The sequence below is a fragment of the Protomyctophum bolini genome (genome assembly GCF_963924005.1).
Source record: "Protomyctophum bolini genome assembly, chromosome: 24".
Taxonomy (NCBI): Eukaryota; Metazoa; Chordata; class Actinopteri; order Myctophiformes; family Myctophidae; genus Protomyctophum; species Protomyctophum bolini.
In genome coordinates this window covers 7529463-7555755 of record NC_137885.1, presented here as the reverse complement: position 1 = coordinate 7555755, position 26293 = coordinate 7529463, and the positions used below count along the sequence as shown (strand labels likewise).

At 42.7% G+C, this 26293-nt stretch overlaps 1 protein-coding gene across 9 annotated transcripts in view; it reads right to left on the bottom strand.

Annotated features, from left to right (window-relative positions):
• The window catches only part of lrrfip1b (leucine rich repeat (in FLII) interacting protein 1b), a 56915-nt gene extending 36554 nt beyond the window's left edge, over positions 1-20361 (bottom strand). For 2 of the 9 annotated variants that reach the window (XM_080758220.1, XM_080758221.1), the window contains exon 1: positions 19546-20359. In XM_080758220.1, the coding sequence (XP_080614346.1) occupies positions 19546-19635 (90 nt within the window). In that variant the 5' untranslated portion in view covers positions 19636-20359. Of the gene's footprint in view, positions 1-19545 lie in introns of all 9 variants that reach the window. The other 7 variants (XM_080758222.1, XM_080758219.1, XM_080758225.1 and 4 more) reach the window with 5 other exon arrangements.
• Between the last annotated feature and the right edge of the window lie 5932 nt (positions 20362-26293).

Below are 26293 nucleotides of genomic sequence, written 5' to 3'. Positions count from 1 at the left end.
CACACTGCGTTGGCCTGCGAGCCCCAGTTGATAGAAAGCCAGAGGCCCCCCAAAGAACAATTTACAATTTAGGCATTTAGCAGACGCTCTTAATCCAGAGCGACTTACATTAAGCAAGAACAAAAAGCATGGGGAATACATCACATAAAAGCATTTATCATGAAACATGCGTAAGCTAAGAAAGTAACAGTGGAATATCTATAATGAAACTATACATATAAGCTATACATCTATACTACTATGATATACATTATGTACTATGACGTGCTATGACTACATACAATGCACTTATGCTGTTTACATAACATGCTATAAGTCATATCAAATGCTATCTAAGTCTACAGAATTGCTATCTAAGGGGGTGGGGTAAGTGCTATGGGCCATGATGGAGTCTGAAAAGGTGGGTTTTCAAACTACGGCAACAAAAGTGAAGGGATAATTAAGGAATCTCCACATTTTTTCGTAAATGAATGCTCCTCCTACTTGATCAAACCACAGCGTCAAAAGTAGCAGATCTGCAAGCTCAACGGGTCCGAAGCTATACGCGTTTTGATCTGCTACTTTTTGCTATTTTTGAATTTGAAACCTGAACAGTATAACCGTTTGAGATAGCGAGGTTTCCAGCCGACAGACGATATGTTTAGTTAACCCATTCTGACCTGAGATCAGATTCATACGAGGTTTCCACTGGACACACACTGGTCTGATGAACCCATTCTGACCTGAGATCAGATTCTAAAAATGTCAGTCGTTCTTCGATTAAAAAAAAATAGCAGATCTACAAGCTCATAGCGCGCCACCGAGTGGCGCGCTACGAGCTTGTAGATCTGCTATTTTTCAATAGCTAAAGCATAACATGATGATAACACCAAAATGGGTTTCCGTTCAGAATGGGTTAAGTTTGGTTTGGGCAAAATGATAAAAAATACCAGAGCAGCAATAACACCGTCACTATTTTAAAATAAACTAAAACGGATGAGAAGTGAGTCATGATGCAACCACAAGTAAATAACCAATACAAACTAAACTATATGAAAAAGACCCCCAAACCAACTCAAAAGAAAAAGAAAACAAAACCACCAAAAGAATAAAATAAAACAATGAAAAAGATAAGCCGTTGTTAGGAGGATAAATAGGGAAGAAATGTGTTGTGAGTGGAAGCGGTCCATCAACCATAATCACAGTGTTCCTCTATAATACCGCAGTGTTTTTTGGTGATCCTATATCACTTTAGCACACACAATCCTGACTGTTGCTTTAACTCAGGGGTGCCCACACTTTTTTGACTTGAGAGCTACTTTCAAAATGACCAGCTCAACAAGATCTACCCATTATAATAGCATTGCTGAACATGTCTTTGGAATAGCAGCGCTGGCATTACATTTAAGACAAATTAATTTGTAATTCTACCAACAATCGGTTCGGTAGTGTCATATCCCTAATATGTATATGGCATGGTGTAATACAGTTGAGTTTTGGTTTTGCACCCCAGCCTACTGACAGGAAATATGCTGAGCTGTGTATCGGACGGTTATTCTCTTGAAACCACATGGTTTCATGGAAAACATCCACCCACATTTCTTATCTCTTTACACAACTAACAGTAATAAAACAGGGGAGTAAATTATGCCTCTCAGTCACACATCATGATGATATCAGATTATCTAATTGTGAAAGTACAACAGAGGTTAACGTTATGCGATAACCAGCATTGCTGTGTCTACCTGTTATTACTTCATAAAAGATAACAAACACTTTCAGTTTCATGATGTGGTGTCCTGACTCAGGAGCATCCATCCCATTTCGGTCACTGGAGGAAAGCATCAACGTCACATCCCTAAAGCAGTTAAAGTTGAACTGCTTTAGGGATGTGACATTGACGCTTTCCGGGGGGGACTCACTACTAGCCGAGTGGTTGGGGTGCACACACAACAAGGGCACACTTCCCTGATCACAAACCTCCATAAATATACTTTTATTCATCCCACTTCATCATACAAGTGTTCCACAAAAGTATAGTGAAATAGCCAATAAGAATGAACTTGTAGATAGTCTATATTTCTCTTTTTTTTTATTGTTATTATTATTAATTCAAATGAATGAAACGGCTTTGGACATACAATGATTCCATCGGACAGCAATGGTAGCCTATATTATATTCCTGGAGGGATATAAATTGCTGAAGTCTCCACCAACCAACCTCTCTTTCTCCAATGCCATTTCACCTTCAAAACTTGTTTGGGGTCATTTTTCCTCTACTCAGGCTTTTGTGAGCAGCACCCCAGAAGTTGCTCGGTTCAATATTTAGATTTGTTTTAATCAGACACACGCCCCTACCTACACAAACCCACTGTAACTTCAAACTCAATTAAAACTAGATTCATCCATTTTAACTATGTTAGATTCATCGAAAAGTAAACACCAGCACCTGGTACTGTGACTGATAGTGTCCTTCGAATGCGTGAGGGGAGTCAGGGGACCATGTTTTTCCATTACTTTTTTCATTAATAATCTTTTATAAATAAATATATAAAAAAAAAAATATATATATATAATTGTGAGAACACATTAGGAGAATATCAGTCACCAGAACCAAGGACGGGTATTTACTATTTTCAATGAATCTATCATGATTAAAATTGAGTTTTAAGTTACAATGGGTTTGTATACGAAGGGTTTGATCAAATATCTAAGTATCAAAAACACTGAATCAAGCTGAATCCACCCATTCTGGGCGGGAACCCCTTTTGGTGTTAGCATTATGTTATGCTTTTAGCTGTTGAAAAATAGCAGATCTACAAGCTCATAGCGCGCCACCGAGTGGCGCGCTACGAGCTTGTAGGGTCTGCTATTTTTGAAAAATCGTGAAAATGCGGCACAAATCTTTGAATATATATATTCTTTCAGAGCGAACGTTGTTTTTATTTCGACGGGGTTGAGTAGTCGTTAAAATGACCTCAAAACATGGTGAAACTTGAAAGTGAAATATCCCTTTCAAAATTACCCTAAAGGTAAGCTGATCTATACAAGCAGATCAAGAGGAAGATCTACAAGCTCGTACATTTCCGCTATCCCTCATACGATGAAGTAGATAGGGCTCTCTCCGAGTGTCAAATAAGGACTTCACTTTGCTGTAAAAAACAAACATGGGAAAGTTCTCCTCATTCTAATACTCTGCCAGACAGTGCCACCAAAACGTGGAATGCCCGGGACACCATCCATTAAAATCTACAAGACTTTAGTCGAGGCATGAGCTCCGGGGCACCTAATAATTTCCAAATTAAATTAAGCACTGCCGACAACTCTCCTCACATCTCACGCAGAGGCCAATGAAGGGTTGTCTTATGGTTTCTGTCAAATCAAGTGACAATGCATTGGAAACAAAGTGAAATCTATAGTATCTAACAAGTCTTTCTGGGTGACATGCAGTTCAATAGCCGGTTCTCCAGTAAATGAAGAGACTTGTCAACATATTTGCAGGGCAGGGCAGGTCACCATCAATCACATTAACAACAGGGTACGCTTGCTCCATCCTCCAGATGTTCCTCGACTCTACCAGAGGAAGGATCTCATCATGGGTGTCCCCACTGGATGAATTCTAGGGGCTGAACTTCAGTGGTTCTGAACTTCTGAAACCGTCTCATCATGTGACTGACCCCCGAATTAATACAAATACTTTGTGCTGGGGTACCCCCCCGTACAAGATTTGATCTGTTAAAATGTTTTGAAAATATCTCCACATTTTGTTCAAGATGGACAAAATATTAGATACAGCTCCATCTCAATGAATTAGAATATTTTGTAAAAGTTCAGTTTCTTCTGTAAAAAGTGAAACTTTCATAATATTCTCAATTCATTGTGCATAAAGTGAAGTATAAAGATGGGCTGTGTTGAAACCATTGTTAATCCGACTGTTATTTAACCCATTAAATCATAGCACCCAATCGATTTATAGCAACGGAGCACTTTTACCGACGGACCGGAAGTTATACCGGATGTCTAGCACAAGATCTTTTTTTAGAATTGGACGGGATGATTAAGACTGCGAGTTATTAACATTTTAAGATTTTCGTTGTCATCGGCTAATCGGAAACATTTTCAATGACGTCCCACTGACTGTTGTGCAACATCGAGGATTGCGCAACAGGCGCTCCTAGGCTGTAGAGCGACGTGATCGGTTTTCATGTCAATAAACTTCGTCTTTTGGATACAACTTGGTCTCGCACCTTCCTACCTACATGACTGCCTGCCTAAATATGCCCCCTAAGGTCTTCCACTGCTGGCCTGCTCGCTTTGCCAAAAAAAATGGCAACTAAAAAATACGGGGAAGCAGCTTTTTGCTTCTACAGGCCGTCGGCATGGAACAAGCTCCCACTGTACCTTCGTCAGGCAGCCTCTGTAGACATTTTTAAAGCTCAGCTCAAGACCCACTTCTACAACATTGCTTTTAATTGATCTTTTATTTTTTATTTTTGTTATTCATGTCCTCACTGTATTGCATTACTGCTTGTTCTTAATGTTGTTGCCTTGCTTTTCTTTTATTCTCCATTTTTCTGTAAAGCACTTTGAGCTGCATTTCATGTCATGAAAGGTGCTATACAAATAAAGTTTTATTGTTATTTATTATTACAACGTCGTCCTGGGTGCTGGCGCGGGTGTGCGGGTGCGCAGGTGTTACTAATAGAAAGGACGGTGAAATTCGTCCTATGGGATGTGAAGTTCTCATTGTCAGTGGATCAGCACCAGCAGATAACATGGCCCTAAATCATCACTGTGTTTTGTCATGTCCAGAGTATCAACACAACCTGCCTAGAGCCAAAACTACACAGTGATGATTCGGGCCATGTTATCCGCATGGTGTTGGTTTCAACACAGCAATGGTTTCAACACAGCAATGTTTTTAGAGTACATTGTATGTTGACAAGCTTCATGGAGATGTTATTTTCCTTTCCAGCTCGATTTGGCACCTGCCCACAGTGCCAAAACTACTAGTAACTGGTGCACTGACCATGGTATTACTGTGATTAACTGACCAGCCAACTGGCCTGACCTGAACCCCACAGAGAATCTAGGTTGTATTGTCAAGAGGAAGGTGTGAAACATAAGACTGAACAATTCAAATTAATTTACGGCTTCCATAACACCTCAACAGTACCACAGGCTGATCACCTCCATGCCACGCCCCATTGATGAAATAATTGGTTCAAAAGTAGCCCAGACCAAGTATTGACTGCATACATTAATATACTTTTCAGATGGTCGACATTTCTCGTTTAAAAAAATATTCTTTTTAGTGGTCTCGTAAAAAAAATTCTAATTCATTTTAATGAGCTGTACGCCATAATCATCAAGATTAAAACTTTTTTTTTTTTAAATACTTCACTCTATGCACAGTGAATTGAGAATATATGAAAGTTTCACTTTTTGAATTATTCTACAGAAGAAAATATTCTAATTCATTGAGATGGAGCTGTAGTCATTTTCTCTCCAGCTCTTTAAAAAAACCGAAAATGCATTTTCAGGTCATATCAGGACAGTGACAGGACCAATGTTATCCAACCAGTAGAGATCACTCAGAGGATACAGAATAAGTAACAGTAAGTGAAATTGGAAGTTGATGTCACAAAGAAATGAGCTGACAAAATTGGACGACAAAATTTAAGCTGATAAATGGGCACTCTCTCCTGATTGCATGAAATTGGCAACCAACCTGTGTTACTGAATAAACACTCTATGGCAGAATGGTTAACTTTTTAACAAACATATTTTTATTTGAACCAAATCATATCTAGCACATTTGAAATTGAGGTATACATAAATGTATGACAGCATTCCGCAGTGTCTTCATGTAACACATATCAAATGATATCAGATGTGCCAGCGCTATGATTGAATTGTCTCCTCCAGGCCGAAGGCATGGGGAGAGAGTATGTTTTGCACTCCGTCCGTCCGTGTGTCCGTCTGTGAACAGCTAATCTCCCCACCACTAACCCGGTCGATGCCAAATTTCGCGCACACACTCCCTGGATGCGAATGATGAACCACTGCCCCAAAATTTCCAGAACGGATATATTACTCCTCCAGATTCTGACCAAAAATCCCGCAAATTGTTACACACTATCTCTATAGTCATGTGTTCAAGATGAATCTGTCCGATATTTCATAGTCCATCCTAATTGGCTAACATTGGCTTTCAAAGTTTGCAGGATTGGCCCTTTTGAAACAAAAAGCCTCAAATCATGAACGCAGTGTGCAATTTACGTGAAATATTTCACAGACTTTCCTACTAGGCTGAGTAAATATATCCCACCCTTTTCACATTGGCCTGTTATAGCGCCACCAACAGGTGGATTTTTGCAAAACACATTTTTGGAACAAAATGCCTCAAATCATCCAATTGCCATCAATGGTGTAAGAACAAATGGCACCCTTTTCACATTGGCCTATTATAGCGCCACAAGGAGGCCACAACCTGACCTGGCCTGGTGGAGACCTGTGCCCACTGCCCAGAGGGGCACTTTTTCTAGATTTCTATATATCCTTCACGGCAATCTCTCCTCTCCCTGGGGTTAGAATCAAAGGCACAACCTCATCGATCTGCGCGCTACATATCCAATAAAGAACATTATATTATTTTTCCGTCTTAAAGACATGTTAGACAATGCAATAATAACAATAGTATTTATTTGGCGGGGGCGGGGGGGGACGCACAATAGACCGCTGTCTCAGTCTTTTTTAGAGCTGTGAGCAGTCTCTGCCACCACCAACCGGACGCACCCAACCCATTGGAGCCATCCTTGGTCGACTTGGCACAACACAGCCAAGCGTTGCTTTTGGAAATCCAAACAAAAACAGAGCCACAGTCCTCTCCACCCATAACCGCCATGCGCTCTTTACAACTCGAGTCCCTGGCTATCGCATTTCTGCCCTGCACAAAACCCTTTCCATCAGCACTATAGTGCAGTCCTTTATGTGCTACTGTAAACTGTATATGCTCTTGAAAATTGACAGCAATATTTAACCCATTCTGACCCGAGATCAGATTCAAAAAATGTCCTCTGCATCGTGACAGTTTTCTATGTCAGTGGTTCTTCGATAATAAAATAAATAGCAGACCTAGTCTATGAGCTTGTAGATCTGCTATTTTTCAATAGCTAAAGCATATAACATGATGCTTACACCAAAAGGAGTTCTCGCCCCAAAATGGGTTTTAAACCATTTAGATGCTATGCTTTGTTGATTCTGGTCCCCAAGGGGTCCATACTTGGTCCCCTCCCATTTGTGCTGCTGTGAACGTATTGTGACATGCCAAGAATATTAGGGACCTTATAGGGTTCAAGTGGTGGATGCAATGACCTAGTGACCCAAGTGTCACTGTTGCACAGCCTAACACACAGACACACTCAGGCCAGGGAGGATGGCTTGTACAGTACAGTACAGTACGGTACAGTACAGTACAGTACAACTCACTTCAGACTGATATGTCTGATATTTTACTGCCGCGGCCCGCGGCGTTTATTAACATCATGTTCTGATAACGCCATGCTGTAAATTAAAACACTGTAGAACTGACATACAAAACAAGACAAAAAAAAAAAAACATTAACTTGGACGCTCTTACAGTTACATTCACAATAATAATATATGACTTTCCCAATTGGATTAACAAACAAATGTATGCATGTAATGTCTTTTTTGGAAACCCTTTTTGTTTGTCTCTTGTTTTCTCTATTTCACTTTACTTTATTTCTTGCCCCATCCAGCTTGTGTGGAGCTGAGTGATTTGTTTGTGATTGATGCAACACACGCCATATTTGGACGTATAGCTGCTTTGGGGACTCCTTATATGGTTATGGCTGAGTAATGGAATACAAGTTGGACCACGCCATGACACTCATGTCACCATGACTCAGCCATTTGTGAGTGATTTGTTTGTGATTGATGCAACACACTCCATATTTGGAAGTAGCTCCATATATGGGCATAAAGGGGGGACACACGCACACACAGACACACAGACATGATCTGCTAGGTCTCATAGTAAGTGCTCACTGCGTTCGCAATCACTGCGTTTGCAATTATAGTTCACTTTACTTCTTCTGGTCTACTTTGCCTTCTTTCTTCCAACTCCTTCTGCACAGAGCTCTCTCTCTCAGGCCTGGGCTACACCTATATGAATCTTTGCAAAAGACAATTCCTGCCCATACGACAAAGATATCTGTGTCGACTCCACACACAAAAAAGCAGAAACGCATTCAACACAGGAGAAAATCACTGCAGTAGCAGGTTTCAATTGTAGGCTATTTGCTTTATACTTGTGAGGTGCCAAATACATAGGCCTATTATATTTTTTTAATGAAGGAAATAAGTACCGTATTTTAAAAGCCGCCTAAATTGTTGAGTGGAAGTGGAACATGCTTCTTGCATTGTGTCTGTCAGTCATGTCATGCTATGTGCGTAAATCTCCAAATCCTGACACTCGATCTTCTCTCTCCATATAATTTAAAACTCTGTTGTCCATCTTGGATCTGTCCTCCATTGCAACAGTGCCCCTGGTGGCCAGGGTTGCGCAGCCAGTTGCACTCATTTGGGGGAGACGAGGACAGATCCAAGATGGATGACAGATTCCGAGACAGAGTGGATTAAAACACATTTATCGAAACCTATACGGACCTCCGGGTTACCGAACCTTCCAGGAGAATAATCGGACAGGTGCGGGGCAACCAGGAAAGCACCTTAGATTTAGCATTTGTACATGTGCAGTGTTACTTTGACGCTGGTGGTTTCGCTCGACGCACCCAAGGCTATATAAGTCTGGTAGATTGAAAATGTCAGAATCGATAAATAAATCTACGAGAGTTCAAATTTTGGGCTAGCCTACATGTGAGCACACCTAAACACATTTCCAAAACAACCTTTAAGCTGCTATTATAGGCAATGGTTGAATATTTCTATGGCGTAGGCAGAAACTAGACACAGCTGCAGGACATGATACTAATTAATTAGAGCGACAGGAGAGAGAGAAGTGTGTGTGTGTGTGTGTGTGTGTGTGTGTGTGTGTGTGTGTGTGTGTGTGTGTGTGTGTGTGTGTGTGTGTACGTGTGTGCAAAGGTGCAGACGATCTGACTGCCACGTCTGGGTTTCCGAGGCTAGTGATTCTCAACCTGTGGGTCCACTCATGTGGGCCCCCAGGGAGGTCCCCACATGAGTTTTGGGGGGGTCCCCAGGCAGAACCAGACGACAATGAAGTGACCATTTAAGGATTTTGAAGAAATGTTTACTTGCCAACATTTTTTTTTAATTACCTGCATCAAAAGTATAGCCTAATCAAAAAAAACGATAGGCCTACTATAAAAACTGGTCAAACATTGGCCAAATTTTCAATACTATAAGTTTTATTCTTTTTAACTCATGCAGTGCCACAGGACGCCTCCCCTTTATAACAAATAACGTAGGGAGGATATGACAATTAACTTAAAATATACAAAGAAATTACATATTTAATCATATTTAATCATTTTCAGCTTGCAGATCTGCTACTTCCATATTTGAAAATTAATTTTAAATTTTAAAACAACATGGAAATGATACGACGATTGTGATTAAGAGGCAACATGGTTTAGCACGCTGCCCAGCATGTGCATGTGCCCCGGCAGAATTCAGACACACCAAAAGGGCTAATCCTTTCCACTAAGCATGACAAGGGCTGTAGTCCCCATTACGCATCACTTCCTCCATGGCTGGGTGACGCCCACACCCAGGGACTTAAGGAGAGGCTTTACAGGAACATTGTCACTGCAGTCAACTCTCCCAGGCACACAGCCTGCCAGACAACATAGCATAGACTGTATACCACCGTTAACCCAAACAGCGGCACATTTTTATATACATATACAAAGACTGAGATGGTCACCGTTATGCCGATGACACACAATTGCATCTCCCCTCCACAACCGCATCACTGCCATAACCCACTCCACCCTCACCTCCTGCCTGACTTGGCATCAAAACATGGATGCAAAATACCTTTCTAAAGCTCAACTGCAATAAAGACAAAATCCTCATAATTGGCCCCGACTCTCTCACCCACTTTTCTCGTGACTTCTCCCTCACTATTGATGGCTCCACAGCTGTCACCCCCTGAGTCCACCGAAGTTCGCAAACCTCTGTGTCATCCTTGACCCCACCCTCTCCTTCCAGACCCATGTCAACCAGATCACCAAATGCCTTTATCACATCTCGACTACTGCAATAGCCTCCTGTACTGCGTCACCACTCACCACCAAGGCTTGTTTCCAGTGTGGTCCTATGTAAGAAATACATCAATTATGTAAATATGTACATGCCTTAACTCTGAAATAAAAAAGGCTTTTTTTTCACCTCACTGGAACAGACTAGAGTGCCTTGGATCCTATTCTTTAATGTTACGATTAAACCTCGCCAACGAAAGGCGAAAGGGCCTTTCTGTGTGGAGTTTGCATGTTCTCCCCGTGTCCCCTAGGGTAGGTACCCTCACAAAAACATGCAGTAATCCTGGTCTCTAAACTGCCTCCCCCTGGCCAGCCGGGGCGCCTGATGGAGGGGAAAGGAACTGGTTGGAATAACGTGTTCCTTCCACGCGCTACGTCCAACCAGGGAAACTCCCCCCTGTCAGGTGTAAAGGAGCAACTTGGACACTTAAGCATGAAGGAAGCATGAGTTAAGTCCGTTGTTCTCCCCAGGTTGGCGGAGGGTGTGTAGAGCCCAGGATCACATTAGATGATTGACACAGGGGTGAAAAATGGGTTACAAAATCGTGGGATAAAAAATATATTTTAAAAATTAACCTCGCCAACGAGCACCTGTATTCAGTTCAACAAACAAAGGACCTCTATTCAATATTAATCTTAACTCTTGAATGAGTTTGTTTATGAAAAGGGTTTCCACACGGAGATACCAGAATCTGCAGCCGACTAGTCCCGTCTGTCGCAATTATTATTACATAATCAACCCATTAAAGCAAATATTTCAGATAGTCGCCATTATCTTTGGCATAGTCATTATAACCATTTCCACGTTGAAAAGTCTTCATGTTATTAACTAGATATTATTGTGGAAATACGTGTAGCAGACAGTATGTACGTTATTTGTCCTGCCCTATGTGCACCTTTTGTTTATGAAGCCCGCACAACAAGTCAAATAGAAATGCTTTTTTTTATTTATTCATGTTCCAGTGTAAAACAAATAATGAAAATAATCGAAAATCGTTAAATTGTGATTATTCGTGTGACAATGAATCGCCATGTAAAATGTCATTGACAGTGACAGCCTTACAGCAGAAGAGAATAACTAATGCTTCAGTATTCCAGTCCTAATCAGTGCATGCAGTGTTTTTGTTTGGCATAGTTTTGAGCGTGGATGTAGCCTTTGAAACCCATCACTATGGTGATGGAGTTTTTTTGGACTGCAGCACTAATAGCAGTGAAGCAAAACACAGACAGATCTACTTCGAGGCTGTTAAAGAAGAACTAAAGGTCTTTCTTTGCTTCATTCCACACGATCCTGCAAACTTCTCCAGAAGTAAAACTATTTCAGAAATGGAACGGGAGTAAGCAAAGCAAAGCAAAGTTACCATGTTGTTTACCCAGGGTAACTGGACTAAGCTCAAGAACTTGTTTACAGCCAGGCCCTGGCCTGCTCATAGAACATTTCATGGTAGGGGTTCAATGCCTTGCTCAAGGGCACTTCAACGGTGGTCATTTTAACGTCCCGGTCCGGGGATACGAACTAGCGACCTTCCGATATCAAGACCGCTCCGCAAACCGTTCGGCCACCGCTGCCCCCGAACTTTGCTTTGCTTTGGTGTGATTAACACAGCACCTGCACCTATCGCAATGCACCTGCTAAATGACGTTTGTGGTGATCAGAGGAAGTTTTGATAAATGAAAATGAAGTCCAGCTGCACATCACATCACTAAAGAACATGGTGCGCACACTTACAGTGGCCAGAATCACATATAATATAAGCTAGTAGGCTACACTATACACGGCTTGGGCTATCCGTGGATATACATTATACACGGCTTGGGCGAGATATCCGGACGGCTCGCCGTGTAGGCTATTATGGCAAGGCGCTGCTTATCAAACCATAAAAATATAAACACTGAACAGTGCAGCCATGCAGGCACACAAGCACGTGGCACACTGGTACAGTCAAAGACCAGACAGGAGCACACAACAGAGGCGGCATAATTGGCGCACACAGCGGCCCGCCGGCCCGGCCAGCCATATACAAAATATAACATTAACAGTCAGTAGGTAGGCTACAGTCAGGCACAGCTACAGTATGTCTATGGGCACAGCAGCCCGACCGTCAGAACACAACAACAGAAGACACTATAACTATAAGACAGTAGGTCTATAATATTAACATTTAGCACAGCCATCAGCAGGCTCATCATTCAGAACACAATAATAGTAGCCATTGCTATTACCTTCGACGTTCAGGACCTTCTTCTCGACAACAACTCGCCAAAGTCCTCAATAAAATCTTCATGGTCAACGCAACTTGCTTGTTCATAATCATTTCTGAGCCACGCAGTAAATAGCCTCGGAAACACAGACGTTTTTTTTTTCTCCAGTAAATAAACAACAACCACACTGACAGCTGACAGGAGAGATTCGCGCGCCCCGCGTGTAAAACTAAACCGGGAAAGGGGACAGCAACACCGCCGTCAACACGGGGGTATCTTTTTGGGGAATGGGGAGAAAGTTTACTTCTTTTCTCATTTTTGGCACAGTGCAGGATGTCAATGAATGGCTGAACTGTCTCCGATGCAGTTAGAAAGGGGAAAATAATCACTTCTTCAAGTAGGCTATAACCAATCCTATACAGTTTGGATTCTGTACACACGTCAGTGACGTCACACGCACACATATAGAGCAAAAATAACGATATGGGGGGGAAAAACGAACTTTTATTTCCCCAAATTCGAGGTACCAAAAGTTAACTTTGAACTTGATAGGTCTGCTTAAGACAGTGCTCCGAGTCTGCAATCATATTGTAAATCTAATCAATAGTTTACACTTTCGGTGAAAAACAGAAAGACAGGAAACTTCAAAGATGCTGGCTTATTATTGGCCAATGTAAACAAAGTATCAAAAACTGAAGTGTAGCAGCAGCACTACACACGTGACACATGCAAAGAAAGGCTACATGTGCATGTCTAGTTTACTGTATAATCAAACACATATGTCTGTAAACAATATAGCGAAATACAAACACCAATAAGTACAAGTGACACACACACAGCTGTTCAGTAGGTCAATCCTTCACTGAGGTCCATTTTTTCTTCTAAGCCTCCCACACCGACCCACACACACACACACACACACACACACACACAGTCAGAAAAACATGCAAGCATGCAACGCACGCTTGAAATGGAATAAGCATCACTCAAGCTAAGCATTTTCAGAGCTCGTTAATGGCCTAATATGGGCTGTGTTCTCTAAACTTCTCGTTTGTATATTTGTCTCTGATCCCTTATTGACAACCAAACTGTGAAGGAATTTTCCATTTTGTGTGTTGTCTTTCCCGTCATGTATATAGCCATGGATTCAGAAAGGTTATACTGGTCTCCTGTGACTCGGTAAGCAGTGAAATGATTTGAATTAATAATTCAGTTGGCTGCACAGTCACACCATTTGTATGAATGCTGTGTATCTATCCATTACAGGCTGAATGGTCTTTGCCGGGTGCGGTGTCTTCTGGTTGGTTACTGCTTTTAGTGAAGGAAAAAGTTAATTGATGAAGCCCTGTGTGGGCAAAATGTTGTTCACTTTTGGTTAAAATAAAAAAGACGGGATATCTACCAGTATCTATGTGTGTTGCATGTACGTTTGGTCGGGGTATGAAGTGCAATACCACTGGGTCGGTGACCTAAAGTGGTACTGTTGAGCAGCCTACAGGCCCATTCACACTGAACACTATAACTATATAACAATACAAGTATAACTAACAATAAAACTTTACCGTACAGTACAGTACACAGTACAGTACTAATCACAATAAAAGTATAGTTGCATGGCTCAGTTCACACAGGTGTGATTTCTTTCTTCACTTGTTATTTTCGGGTCCAGCACCGTGTTTAAAGAACTGTGGGGATGTTGTGTTATATACTATACCCTTTTCACATGGTTACTGCTTTTAACCACTTAAACCCCAGCATCCGTGCAGGGGAACTTTAGCAGAAAAGAGCTGTGTGTGACGGGGTGCATACTTAGTTTAGACTAGTCATTGGTTAGACATGGGTTAAGGTTAGGTTTAGGTGTGCTGCCCCCGTGGGAGGTTAGGTTTAGGGTGAGGGTTTGAGATAGGTTGTAGTTGTAGGACTAATGACTGGTCTAACCAATGACTAGTCTAAACCAAAAACTGTCTAAGCTAAGTACTGCACCCGTGTGTGACGATCGGCTATTTCCAGAAAAAGCTTCCCCCACAATAGCAGAAAACAAAAAAGACACACTAGCATATAGGCCCTGGGGGACTCCGCTCAACCATATAGGGTTTAAGTGGTTAAAAACAGGTTCTATCTCCACTCAAGACAGTGAATCCTGCTGTAACCTGATAATCTACAGCGCTACAAGGACGATGGACGCATCTGTCAACGGAGGGTCGAATTGTCTGTCCCTAAGAATGAGATGAATTTACTGGGCTGCTGCGTGGGCTCAGGGAGATTCATTTCACGAATGGGAACCATTCGAGGGTGAGGTCTGACAGCGCGTGTGCTGTACTGTAGCGGCAGGGTGGCTGCATGGGGATGACCGATGTGAAGACACTGGTCATTGTGGATGGGGGATTTATCGTTCATTATATCGATATATCGCTGATATTTACTTGCAAAATATGTGATAAAAACAGAATCATCCCGATATGTTTAGCCAATATTTTGTTTCATACTATTTACAAGACACACACACACACACATCGGAAATACCAAGCTCAACGCACTGTGCTGTGAGCTTGTAGATCAGCTATTTTCGGACTTGGTGTAGCGGGGGGAAAAAGGTGAAGTATAGAGTTTAAGTGGAGTGCAGAGAAACTCTGTTAGGGAGAAGTATAAAGAGTACAGACAGGTCATCATTGATGAAATAAGTGAAGAAATCGAACCACGGGACACTTTGATAGTGTGGTGGATGCACTATCCGGTCAGATCCGATAGTTTGTTGATTATAAACGGTTTTATTCCGACAGCAGTTTTAGGGTTAGTTCTGAAACAGAGTAACAGGCTCACTTATACTACACAAGGGCCTTGCTCAAGGGCAGTGGTTCCCACCATTGTGGTCACCAAATGGTTTTGAAGGGGTCCCTCCAAGAAAACAAATTAAATGCCTCAACTCCTACAATTTCATGTGCTTGTCAGGGTGGAAAGGGGGGTTCTAATATGATTAATGGGGGGGGGGGGACCCTTGCTCAAGGGCACATGGTTTGGCAATACAACCCCATTTAACCATCTGGTGGTGATGTCACTTGCATCTCTCCAGGAGCCTCCTAATTAGCGTGCCGGTGGGAATGCTTCGTGGACGTGCGTTTAATTGACAATTACACAGCAGCAGCTCAACGCTGCTCTGGCGTCTCCGAGAGTGACCAGAAACTGCTGACTTGCATTCTGTGCCAGTGAGTAAACAAACGAGTCGGGATTCGGGAAGCAGGGTTCATTTATTGTGTGCTGCTGACAGAGTGGAACACGTTGTCTCGACTATCCGTCGAGATGTGACAAAGTGGCCACAACAGGAGGCTCAGAATGGGAGTTTGCCTGAAATCATTTTATTTGCCTATCTTTCTGTACAAGAATGTAAACATCCTCCGTTTATGATTCATGTTTAATTCAACATGGTTTGAAACACAGACTGAGAAGTGGCTGGAAGACCATCTACTCTTTGTCCCCCATTGAGAAAAGTCCCAGGCCTCAAGAATGTTAAAAGAAGGCTCTGTTGTCAAGTAAATGAAAAATCTGCATGGACAAAAGTTATGCTTACAAGGGAAGTTGGGTGTGGAGACTTTTAACATGTCTGGGCCCACCTTAATCTCTGTGCAGTGTCTGCCTTTGACCGTGAGGGTCAATTGAAGAGTTAAATCATATACTAAGTTTCTTGTCATTTTCACATTGTTAAACCCTTGCATTTTTCCGCAACATGTTATGACAGCACAAAACCTAGCCTTGGAGACTGCAGGCGTTTTGTTTTACTGTTTCCAGTGTCCACATTGGTCTCTTCTATTACACAGTGATTAGGGCTGGGCAATTAACCTAAATTACATATATCGAAACCTATATAGATAACCAATCATGTAGGTTAATCGAATATCGAAGCATTTTATTTTTCTTCTGCATCAACAAATCAACATGATTTCTAGGATTTAATTGACTAAATTGAGAACCCTCATTAACCAATTCACCCTGTATTATACTTCACTGTTCAGTGTCCAATAGTGGCAAAAAGAATAGCCGATCTTCAAGCTCAAATCCTGTCACATTGTGATGTGTTGTGAGCTTGTAGATCGGCTATTTTCATTTGAAATAATTGCTCATTAAATCGCAATCGAGGCGAATGTTTGAACTGACCGTGATACCACTTTTGAAGTCACTTTTGAGGTGGAGGACCACGGCCAAATACATTTTTTTGGGGGGTCCTTGACATGAAAACTGTTTGAGAAATTGAGAAGCACTGCACTATAGAGGGACATTCAGGAGCCATGCAGTCAGTTCCTTCAGGCTGCAGAGGTGATTCCTTCCAGATGCAGAGGTCAGCAGACCTTGGTTTATAGGGGACCCGATGAGCACAACATGTGCCGAGGAGGAAGGAACCAATCCTGAGAAACTCATCTGGGCATTCATTGCTTTCAGCAATGTGGCTCGTAGTGAGTGCAACATGCAATGCACGTCTTAATATCATTGTTTTGTCTCAAAACATCCTAAAGCCCTATAACCACACCAAAGGGTCGCCATGCGACTCCTTGGGTCCAAACGGTTGCAAGGAGTTGCATGGTGACCCTTTGGTGTGGTCTGGGCCATTGAATTCCATACATAATCACTTGGGACAACTTGAGACGACGTGTGCGTCAACGTGCAACAGGACATATCACACGGGATATGGACAACGCTAAAACGGTCTTGACCCTTTGGTGTGGTTAGAAGGAATAGTATGTAACTTTGTCATGTGTTAACAATAAATACATTTTTACCCATCATTTCCAAATACATCAGCAACTGTGTGGTCAGGTCAGGTGATGTTTACCTGCAGAAACGCATTGCTCTCTTAAATCCCGGCTCCTGCTGTCTACATGTCGAAGTGTCCTTGGGCAAGACACTGAACCCCAAATTGCTCCCGATGTGCTGGTTGGTACCTTGCATGGCTTCCGCCGCAATCGGTGTATGAATGTGTGTGTACTGTGTGAATGGGTGAATGTAATGCACAATCTATGTAAAGCGCCTTGGATAAAGGCGCTATATAAATGCACCATTTACCATTTTATTTACCATTTTAAATGTAGTTTGGGGTTTCAACTTTTCACTGTTTGTTTTGGTAGCCCAGAAACCTCCCAGCGAGAGGGCAACACACTACACTACTACTCCAGTGACTGATAACTTCTGGTATAGAGGGAAATGACGGGTAAAAAAAATTGGGTTAACTACATAATACTATGCATTTAATATTAACTGGTTCATTCACTGACAGAGATCCAACGCAATTCAATGAGAAAGCCAGAGACTGGAATATTTGATTATTGATGAATTAAGCAAAAGCTGTAACAAAATGAATAGTTTCAAGTTCAACTTCTCCATACTGACTCACTTTCCCTGCTCAGAATCTTCCGGTAGAGGACCCAGCAACTGCACTTCTAAACTGTATCCAGATTCCAGAACAGAACAGAAACAGTCTGAAAGCATCAATTGGGGCCTATACTACGCACCCCCCACCCCCCTCTACACCAAATCTATTCAAAAACTGCCAAACTACAGTCTCACAACATGCTGCTTTGCTACTTGCTGTGAGCTTGTACATTTGCAATTGTTTGCAGAGTGATTGCCCCCAGAATAGTGATGCTAGGGGGGGTTCATTAAGTAACTGGCAGCTGAACAACGGAAATGCTACATGTCTGTATCAAAAAAATAAAATATTCATTCATATGCTTAGGGTATCAATGGACTTGTACTTGTGCAATTGTCTTTAACATTTCCTTTAATTAGTGGAATACAAAAGGAGGAGAGATAATGCGACTGCACCAATTAAAACAACTGGCTGTTAATGAATTCAGTGCCTGGAGAATGCCTAAACCCTAAAGAGACCATATGATCACAGACTAGTCGCACCCGCAACACATGCCGGCATGTGTGAGGTTCTCCCTCTGGAAATGATGTCAGCATGACTGCATTCCCAACCCTCTTCCTGTCTTGTAAATAATACAATAATAATGGTTTTGAAGTCTTATTTCCACTAAAGCTGGCACGGCACACGCCTCGGGAAAGCACCCGTCCACGACAGAAGGTGTCCTCTCTCTGATCTCCTTCACATTATTGTCTTCATCTTTTTATCAAACAGTCCACAGAAGATGCTCTGATCTCCACAGATAGTCCTTTTTTATTTTATGAAACAACTCCTTCCTTCCCCATTAACAATTCCCCCCATTCATTTGTTTCCGTGTCGGTTACATTATCCGTCCACATTCTTGACTATGTAGGCCAAACCAACAATGTCACCGCTCTCTGAGCACCAATAATGGAGCTTTTGTCTGACGGGGCTTTTTAGGATGAATGCATATGATGTGCGTGAATACATTAGCCTAATGACCGCTGTGTTTGCACTCTGTATAAACAGTAGGCGGGGAGTCGAGGAGGGGTATACACAATACTGTGGACATGTCACTGACGACTTTAATGTCACAACCTCTGCAGGAAATGTTGTGACATTTTCAAGGAAGCATAATAGACTTGTTGTAGACTTGTATGGTTTACAGTTAGTTCTCAATGTGGGGTCTGGGGACCCCGCAAAGGTCCTTGAGGTGTTACAGTGGGTCCCCAGCTAAGAGACCAAATTGAAATGGACCCTTGCGGGTTCTGTAACTCTTGAGAGCATACAGATGGAACCAAATGGACCCTCCTGGGGCCTATAACTCTGAGAGGGTACAGGTGGAACCAAGTGGACCATTCTGGACCCTATAGGGTTCTGAAACTCTGAGAGGGTACAGGTGGAACCAATGGAACCATAGGTGTATACACCTATACCCTCTCAGAGTTACATTAGAAAAACATTTTAGCAAATGGTGGTAATAATGCATATAAAAGGGAAATGAAAAAAGGTTGACAGTAGCCGCTGCCTACCCATAGCTCTAATACAAGGGCAGCTAGAGGCAGTAAGGCTATCTTTGGACAAGAGAGCTAACATGTAGCCTATACTGTACGCAGCCCGGTGGATTTTGCGCAGTGTGGGTTTATCCTCCAACACATATACAGCCGAGCTGGTTCCTTGGCTTCATAATTCACAATAATAATAATTCATAAAACGTACCTCCCGGGCGATCTGGTTGAGAGCATCATCTTCAGCGGTCAGCTTCTCTCGGTTCGGGATCCGTTTTCTCCCAGTGACCTGAGTTCCCATGTTAAATATTACGATAAAAATAAATAAAAAACGCTAAAATGTATTGTTTAAAGATGCCTGGGGTGTGTTGCTTGCATATGCCGATACGTGTCAAAACCACAGAGAATTGCGACGAAGCTCAGCGAGAAGTAGAAACTGTCCCCTCACTGGAAATACCATCATATTCACGTAATGGAAAAAAGCAATAAAACAAGGAAAAATGCTGTGCGTGTGAGACTGAGAGGAGACAGTGGAACAGCTCTCCACCGCTACAATGTGTCCAATCTACAACTCGGCAAATAATAAGGCGCCGCAATCCGCCGGTCCATAATTATTATTAATATCCCTCGTATTGTATATTTAACAACACCATTGCAGCCGTTATCGATGCCTGTTGCTGACAAAACATAGTTCGGTCGATGTGATGTGTCATCGGACGGTCCTCGATCCTGCCACGGCGCGAGGGTATCCCTGATTTCCCTTAGTTAGTATCCCTCCTTTTCGGCGTTTCTTTGGGGGTGTGGAAAAGCGATCCCGTCAGCTATTTTAATCCGCCATTGTCAGATTTGTCACCCATCATCATCACCACCCGCTAACAACAGCCTGTGTTCGGGACGCAGCAGCGACGAAGCGGAGGTTTGTTAGCATGTAGAAGCAGCAGCAGCAGCAGCAGTACTGGCGGCATCATCATCATCATCATCATCTGGGAGTTTCAGTTTGGTTTGATCAACGCCTCCCTAAACGGCATCGCCATAATCCACAATGTCACTCCTCACAACATACACACACACTGCACACGGCCACACGCACGCGTGCGTGGTACACACAGGAGGAGCATTGTTGCCAGGTTTTGCGAGAGAGTTAGAGAAACAAGCGAACCAGTTCCGGCGAGCCTTCCCCGCGTCAGAAACGGTCGAGAAATTACAGAGTTATGGGGGTCCCTGGGTGGTCCCCGCCTCCCCGCCGTCCCGGAACACCCAGAACATCCAGGAACGCACCCAGGTGGCCGGCCCAGTTCCGGCGAGCCTTCCCGCGTCGGCGTCCGAAACGCACAAGAGACAAACTTGCAGTTTTCCGTGCTCACAGAGACCGTCACCTTACAGACACGTACGACGGTTCACGGTACGTACGTGGACATAGGGAGTTTTAGGGACACACTCACACTGCATAAGTGTGGAGGCACCGCTCAAAAAAAGGGAAACAAGTGGAATAGTATTTCGACGGAGTTTGGGGATTCTTGACTTGAGTTGAAAATGTTTGAGAAACACTAGTTTAAACAACATTAGGAAGCAAGCCCAAATAAAGCAATTGCACATTTATTTAGAAGAAAAAAGAACGCAACCCGGCCACAACTACCAATAATATCTACAAGCAACTTTACAGAAAAAAACAAGCCCAAAAGTCGCTGATAATAATAAGCGGGCATGGCAACACTGAGAAGAGGGAGAGGGGTGGAAACTTTTATTACAATCCCGGATGACGCTCTCCGCTGATAGGCTCACGGTTTCGGTGTGTCACATCGACATATATGTTGCCCTAGCCCAAGATCTTGGGCTAATGTTGCCCTATTAAAAACTGCGACTCTAGGGGTCGCAAAATCACTGAACCACGCACACGCGCGCGTTATGTATTGTTTGATTCATTAATGTATTATTTAGTGGCAAAATAACTGAAATGAACTAAAACTACAGACGCAGTAGGCCTACTGTATAGGTCAGGAATTTTTTTTACAGTCTAGGGTAGAGCTTGTTTGTAGGAGCAGAACAGCCAGCTAGAGGGAGGGGCTGGGTCCATATTATTATGTATCTATGGATGGGGTCCGGGCCCAGGCCCAGCAATAGTTACACATGGACCCAGCCCATGGAGTCATGGACCCAGCCGCAACAACAAAAAACAACGACGCAGCATCATCCTCATTCTCATTCAGGTCTGTAGTAGCCCAAAGCCTCGGCAACTCACAGCTTGCTACCCTGAGCACAGGCCGTTCCGTTCTGCCAGGCTTAAAAGGCCTCTGGCTGTTTTGAAAAGGTGTGACCAGAAAGGTGACATACCTATTGCCTGCGTCTTGTTGTTGTGATCGTGATGGATTCCTGCGCAGGCACTAGGCAGCCACTATAATTAGAACAGTAGCAGGATATACGTACTATACCTACCTGTAACCTGAGGCTACCTCTTAGCCCCGCTCGGATCCTACGTACAGTTTGTTTACACTAAAGTCAAGTGTAGTGTAAACAAAATGTACGTAGGCTTCCGAGCGGACCTCTCTGCAGTTGTTAATTGTTTGTATGTACAGTAGGCTATATGGTATTGTAGGCTACCGGTATGTTGTTTTTATGTTGTGATGTTTTGTGTGGACCCCAGGAAGACTAGCGACCGCAGCAGTGAAGCTATGGGGATCCGAATAAAGAAAGAAAGAAAAAAGGTATTGGGAAGTCATGCGAAGAAAAATGAAGTTTCGGTGTGGGCTACTTTGAGGGATTTATTTCTGCCCAATGCATCTAGAAATAACGCAATTTTAACATTGACTTGAGCCACATGCTGCATGTCATAAATCGGGCCCTTTGCTGCTGAATTATGAATATGAATACACTTTATGAGATAGGCCTACATGACATGAGACCTTCAAATTGCCCTATGGCAAATGTACATTACCTGCCCTGCTCTCACAGCGGAATATGACTTGTAACTATTTATTCAATGTTATATTGCCATCTAGTGTCATCATAACGCAACAACAGGAACATGATCACAGACCCGTTTTCCAAGGGTGGCGTGATCATCCAGACTGGATCTCATCTGATTCTGACCCTGGCCTGGCCCTCAAATATTGGAATCCACCATTGCCTTTATTTCTTATTATAGGTTAGACATTTGCATATAAGTGATTAGAGCCCCAAAGTTAGAAAGCACAAGTGTCTTATTTCAAAAACAATGTTTTTTGAATGAGGAGTCATATTTTGCTGTCAACTGCTGCAACTGCTGTCAAATGCATTGTATTCATCTTTAGGGCCGCAAATCACACCTCAGAAAGCACAAGTGTCTATTTCAAGTGTTTTCTTCTACCTGGGAGTCATATTTTGACAGCAGCATGCCTGTCATAATTTCACCTCCATCCCTATCTAATTATTGGACAGTACTTTTTGATTGATTGAATAGTTTATTAGACAGAATGTATACACAGCAACAGAGTACAGTCAAACACTCCAAAAGGGATAGCACCAAGCATCCTTGCAGTCTTCTTTCCATTTAGGCCCTATATGCAATAAATTCATAGACAAATCTTTAGGGCTCCAAATCACACCTTAGAAAGCACGAGTGTCTATTTCAAACAGTGTTTTTTTGACGGGGGAGTCAAACTGCCCGTCATAATTTTGATAATAAAGATGTTGATATTTTTTTTGTATTCGTCTTCAGGGCCCCAAATCACAGAAAGCACAAGTTTGTCGAGGCTAGAGCAAGTGCTACGGGCTACGATGGCGTCTGAAGAGGTGAGTTTTCAAACTACAGTAGAAGATTGGGACTGGGAGTGAAGTTCTGAAGTGCAGTCCATAGTGTTGGACCCAGAAGGGAGAAGAGTTTGGGACGTGTGTGTGGAGCCTTGTGCCGGTGTTTTTATGTACCTGTGGGTTGATGTGAATCAAATGTATATGTCTTGTGACTAGGGCTGTCACGATTACACAATGGCCATTAATTGTCACGCAAATAATTGCGATTAACGATTACATTTTATGAATTTGGTGTTTTTGTTCTTGTGCGACGTGAGAGAGATCTCGGTGACAACTTGGGGATGCACCACTGCTCAAGAAATTTGTGTCCTTTGATTTAAACATCTCGGTCAGATTTGTGGAGATTGTTCTTATGGGCGGACCAATGAAAGGGCCTTCGACCAGCGAGCCAAAAGTCCTCTGCGACATTGTTAATTTTGTCGACTAAAACATGACAAATGTTTCGTCAACTACCTTTTTTCACTGACAAACTAAATAAGAACTAAGCTATGATGACTAATACTAAATGATATTGTCAATTTCATCAACAAATAAAGACTGGACTAAAATGTTAGGGAGGGACTAGTATAACTAAAAACAAGTACTATTGGTTGTGCTTGGGTGTTGGGTGTTAAGCTTGACTAGTATTTTCACATGTGTAAAATCAGTCATCAAAATACTTTTTTGTCAACAAAATTTAGTTGACTAAAATCTTATACTTTTTAGTTGACTAAAACTAGACTAAAAGCATAAAAATCCTGTAACACTGCTCTGAACCAAGATATCATTCAGGCTATGCGGGATTAGAGGCGTTCTGCCGTTCAGTCCCCCTGAGGTAGCTCAGCCATTCATGCTCAACTATGCACACCTCTAGGCTACCTTGTTGGTTACTGCTTAGTTTGTTTGACTCTCCTTCAGATCACTTTCTTAGTCATTGTACTGAGCAGTATCCCCTGCCTTTTTGGGGTCTGTCATATACCTACATTATGAGGTAAGGCTAGGCAATTAACTGAAAATATATCAAAACGTATACATCTGGCCAACTGAATGGTGCACAAAGCTTGTAGATCAGCTAGTTTAGGACTGCAAGGCTAGTTTATGATGACTGGTTTGTGTTGTGACTGACGTCAGAACTCTGTTAAATCCATGCTTTAAGACAAGCACTTTTTTTCTATTATAGAGTGAGCTAAGAAAGGCCGATAGACACAGGGATACGGTGAGTCAGATAGAGACAGGAACAGAGACACAGAAGAAGACACAGAGACCCGGCTACAGATATATTGTCCTCCACTCCGTCCCATGTGCTTTGACGAAGAGGTGGCACCCCAATCGTCCCAGACGCTCCTTGAAGGCGTGATGCCTCAATCTTCTCAGACTCCCCTTGAAGAAGTGACACCCCAATCATCCCAGTCTCTCTCCAAGGGAGTGACGCCCCAAACATCCCACCATACTGCCTTAAAGGTAGTAATGGCCCAGTCTTCCCAGACTCTCACTCTTTCGAGTGTCATCGAGAGAGTGACGCCCCAATCGTCGGAGACTGTCATCGAGAGAGTGACGCCCCAATCATCGAAGACTGTCATCGAGAGAGTGACGCCCCGATCTCCACAGACTCAAATCGTCCAGCACCGACAGACCTCCACGTGGTCCCCATCACAGTCTGTGTACCGCAGCAGCTTCGGCAGTAACGAACCGCTGCTCCTGGAAGGGGTCCGGTCTCAATCTTCCCAGACACACTCCTGTTCCAAGTGTACATATTCCTTCACGTCCCTCCTCTTCCTCCACAAACACATGAAGAGGAGCCACAACGACCTCTACTGCCAAATGCTGAAGAATGGACAGATCCTCCCAGCCGCCGGTCAGGAAAATCAACACTTGACTGAGACGTCTTTGACTCAGCCGGAAGACACAAGTTCATAGTTTTATATAAAGCCATTGCTGGGATGCTCTCTGACTATATCTGTTGAACAATAGCACGTATCAGACCCGCTCTAGTGATTTTTTAAGGCTCAAGGTTCCTCAGGCTCAGACAGAGTTGGGCAAGACAGCTTTTTCTGTCAATGGCCCAACCTCGTCTTCAAAACTCCTTAAAACTGAGCTCCCTGCCATCCTTCGGTCAGTTCAAAGGAATGCTCCAGAACATTTTTCACTGTGATTGCTCCTGCTTCAATTTATTTATTTTACTGGTTGTTCTGAATTTAAGTTCCTACTTTATAATGTTGTGTTGATGTATTGTTTTGACTGTTATTTGTGAATTGTAACCTCGGCTACATTGAAAATGAGGGCTTGCCCTCAACTGTATTTCTGAGTATAATGTATAAATAAAGGTGATGATGATGATTTATTTACCCAGCAGAGCTGCCACAATGCCCACCAGTCCGGTGCCAGCTCCAAGTTCAATGGCCGTCTTACCCTTGATCTGGATCTGCCCCAGCTCAAGGTACATACACATAACGACTGCCTGGGGTGAAGGCAAAACATGACACACGATGAAATCAATGCTTGAAATTAATCAAATTAACCCAAACAAGAGAAAGGAGCCTCTTTCAATGCAGCCTTCAATAGCGTTAGTAGTACTATAACTGCATAGTTAATAGTGCTTCATTCTTAAATGTACCGATGGAGGTGCAGGGGAACCTGAGATTGTTTTGTTTTGTTGTCTATATACCACTGTCTATGTAACACTGAGGAGTTTACAGTGCAGAATGCAGATTGGAGTTCCAGAGAAATGCTATTTAATACAGGTAAATGAGGTGTCAGTGCCCTCAAACATTTTCAAGTTCAAATAAGGTTATTTTTCCAGGGACCCCCAGAGTTGAATATTTGTGTTTGTGTTAAAAGAAGAAAATAGAAAGGGGGAAAAAATGATTGCGGATGTACATGCTATTTTTGAATAGCCAACATAGTTTTGCTGGGGATCCCCTGGAACCCTCCCCTCCCCGGACCCCACTTTAAGAAACAAATGCTATAATAATTCAGATCAAACTGAGGGTTCTCGAAATTAGAAAAGGTTGAGAGATGAGATGAGAACCTATGATTGAGAACCACAGAATAATCCTTCCATCCATTTGCTGTGTTGGGTGCTGTTGCGGTGACACCGACTCACCGCATCCCAGACCACTGCTGCCACCCCGTGCTTCTTCCAGTCCTGGGCGAGGCTGATGTTCTGGTTGACGAAATTAAACTGCGCGGATGAA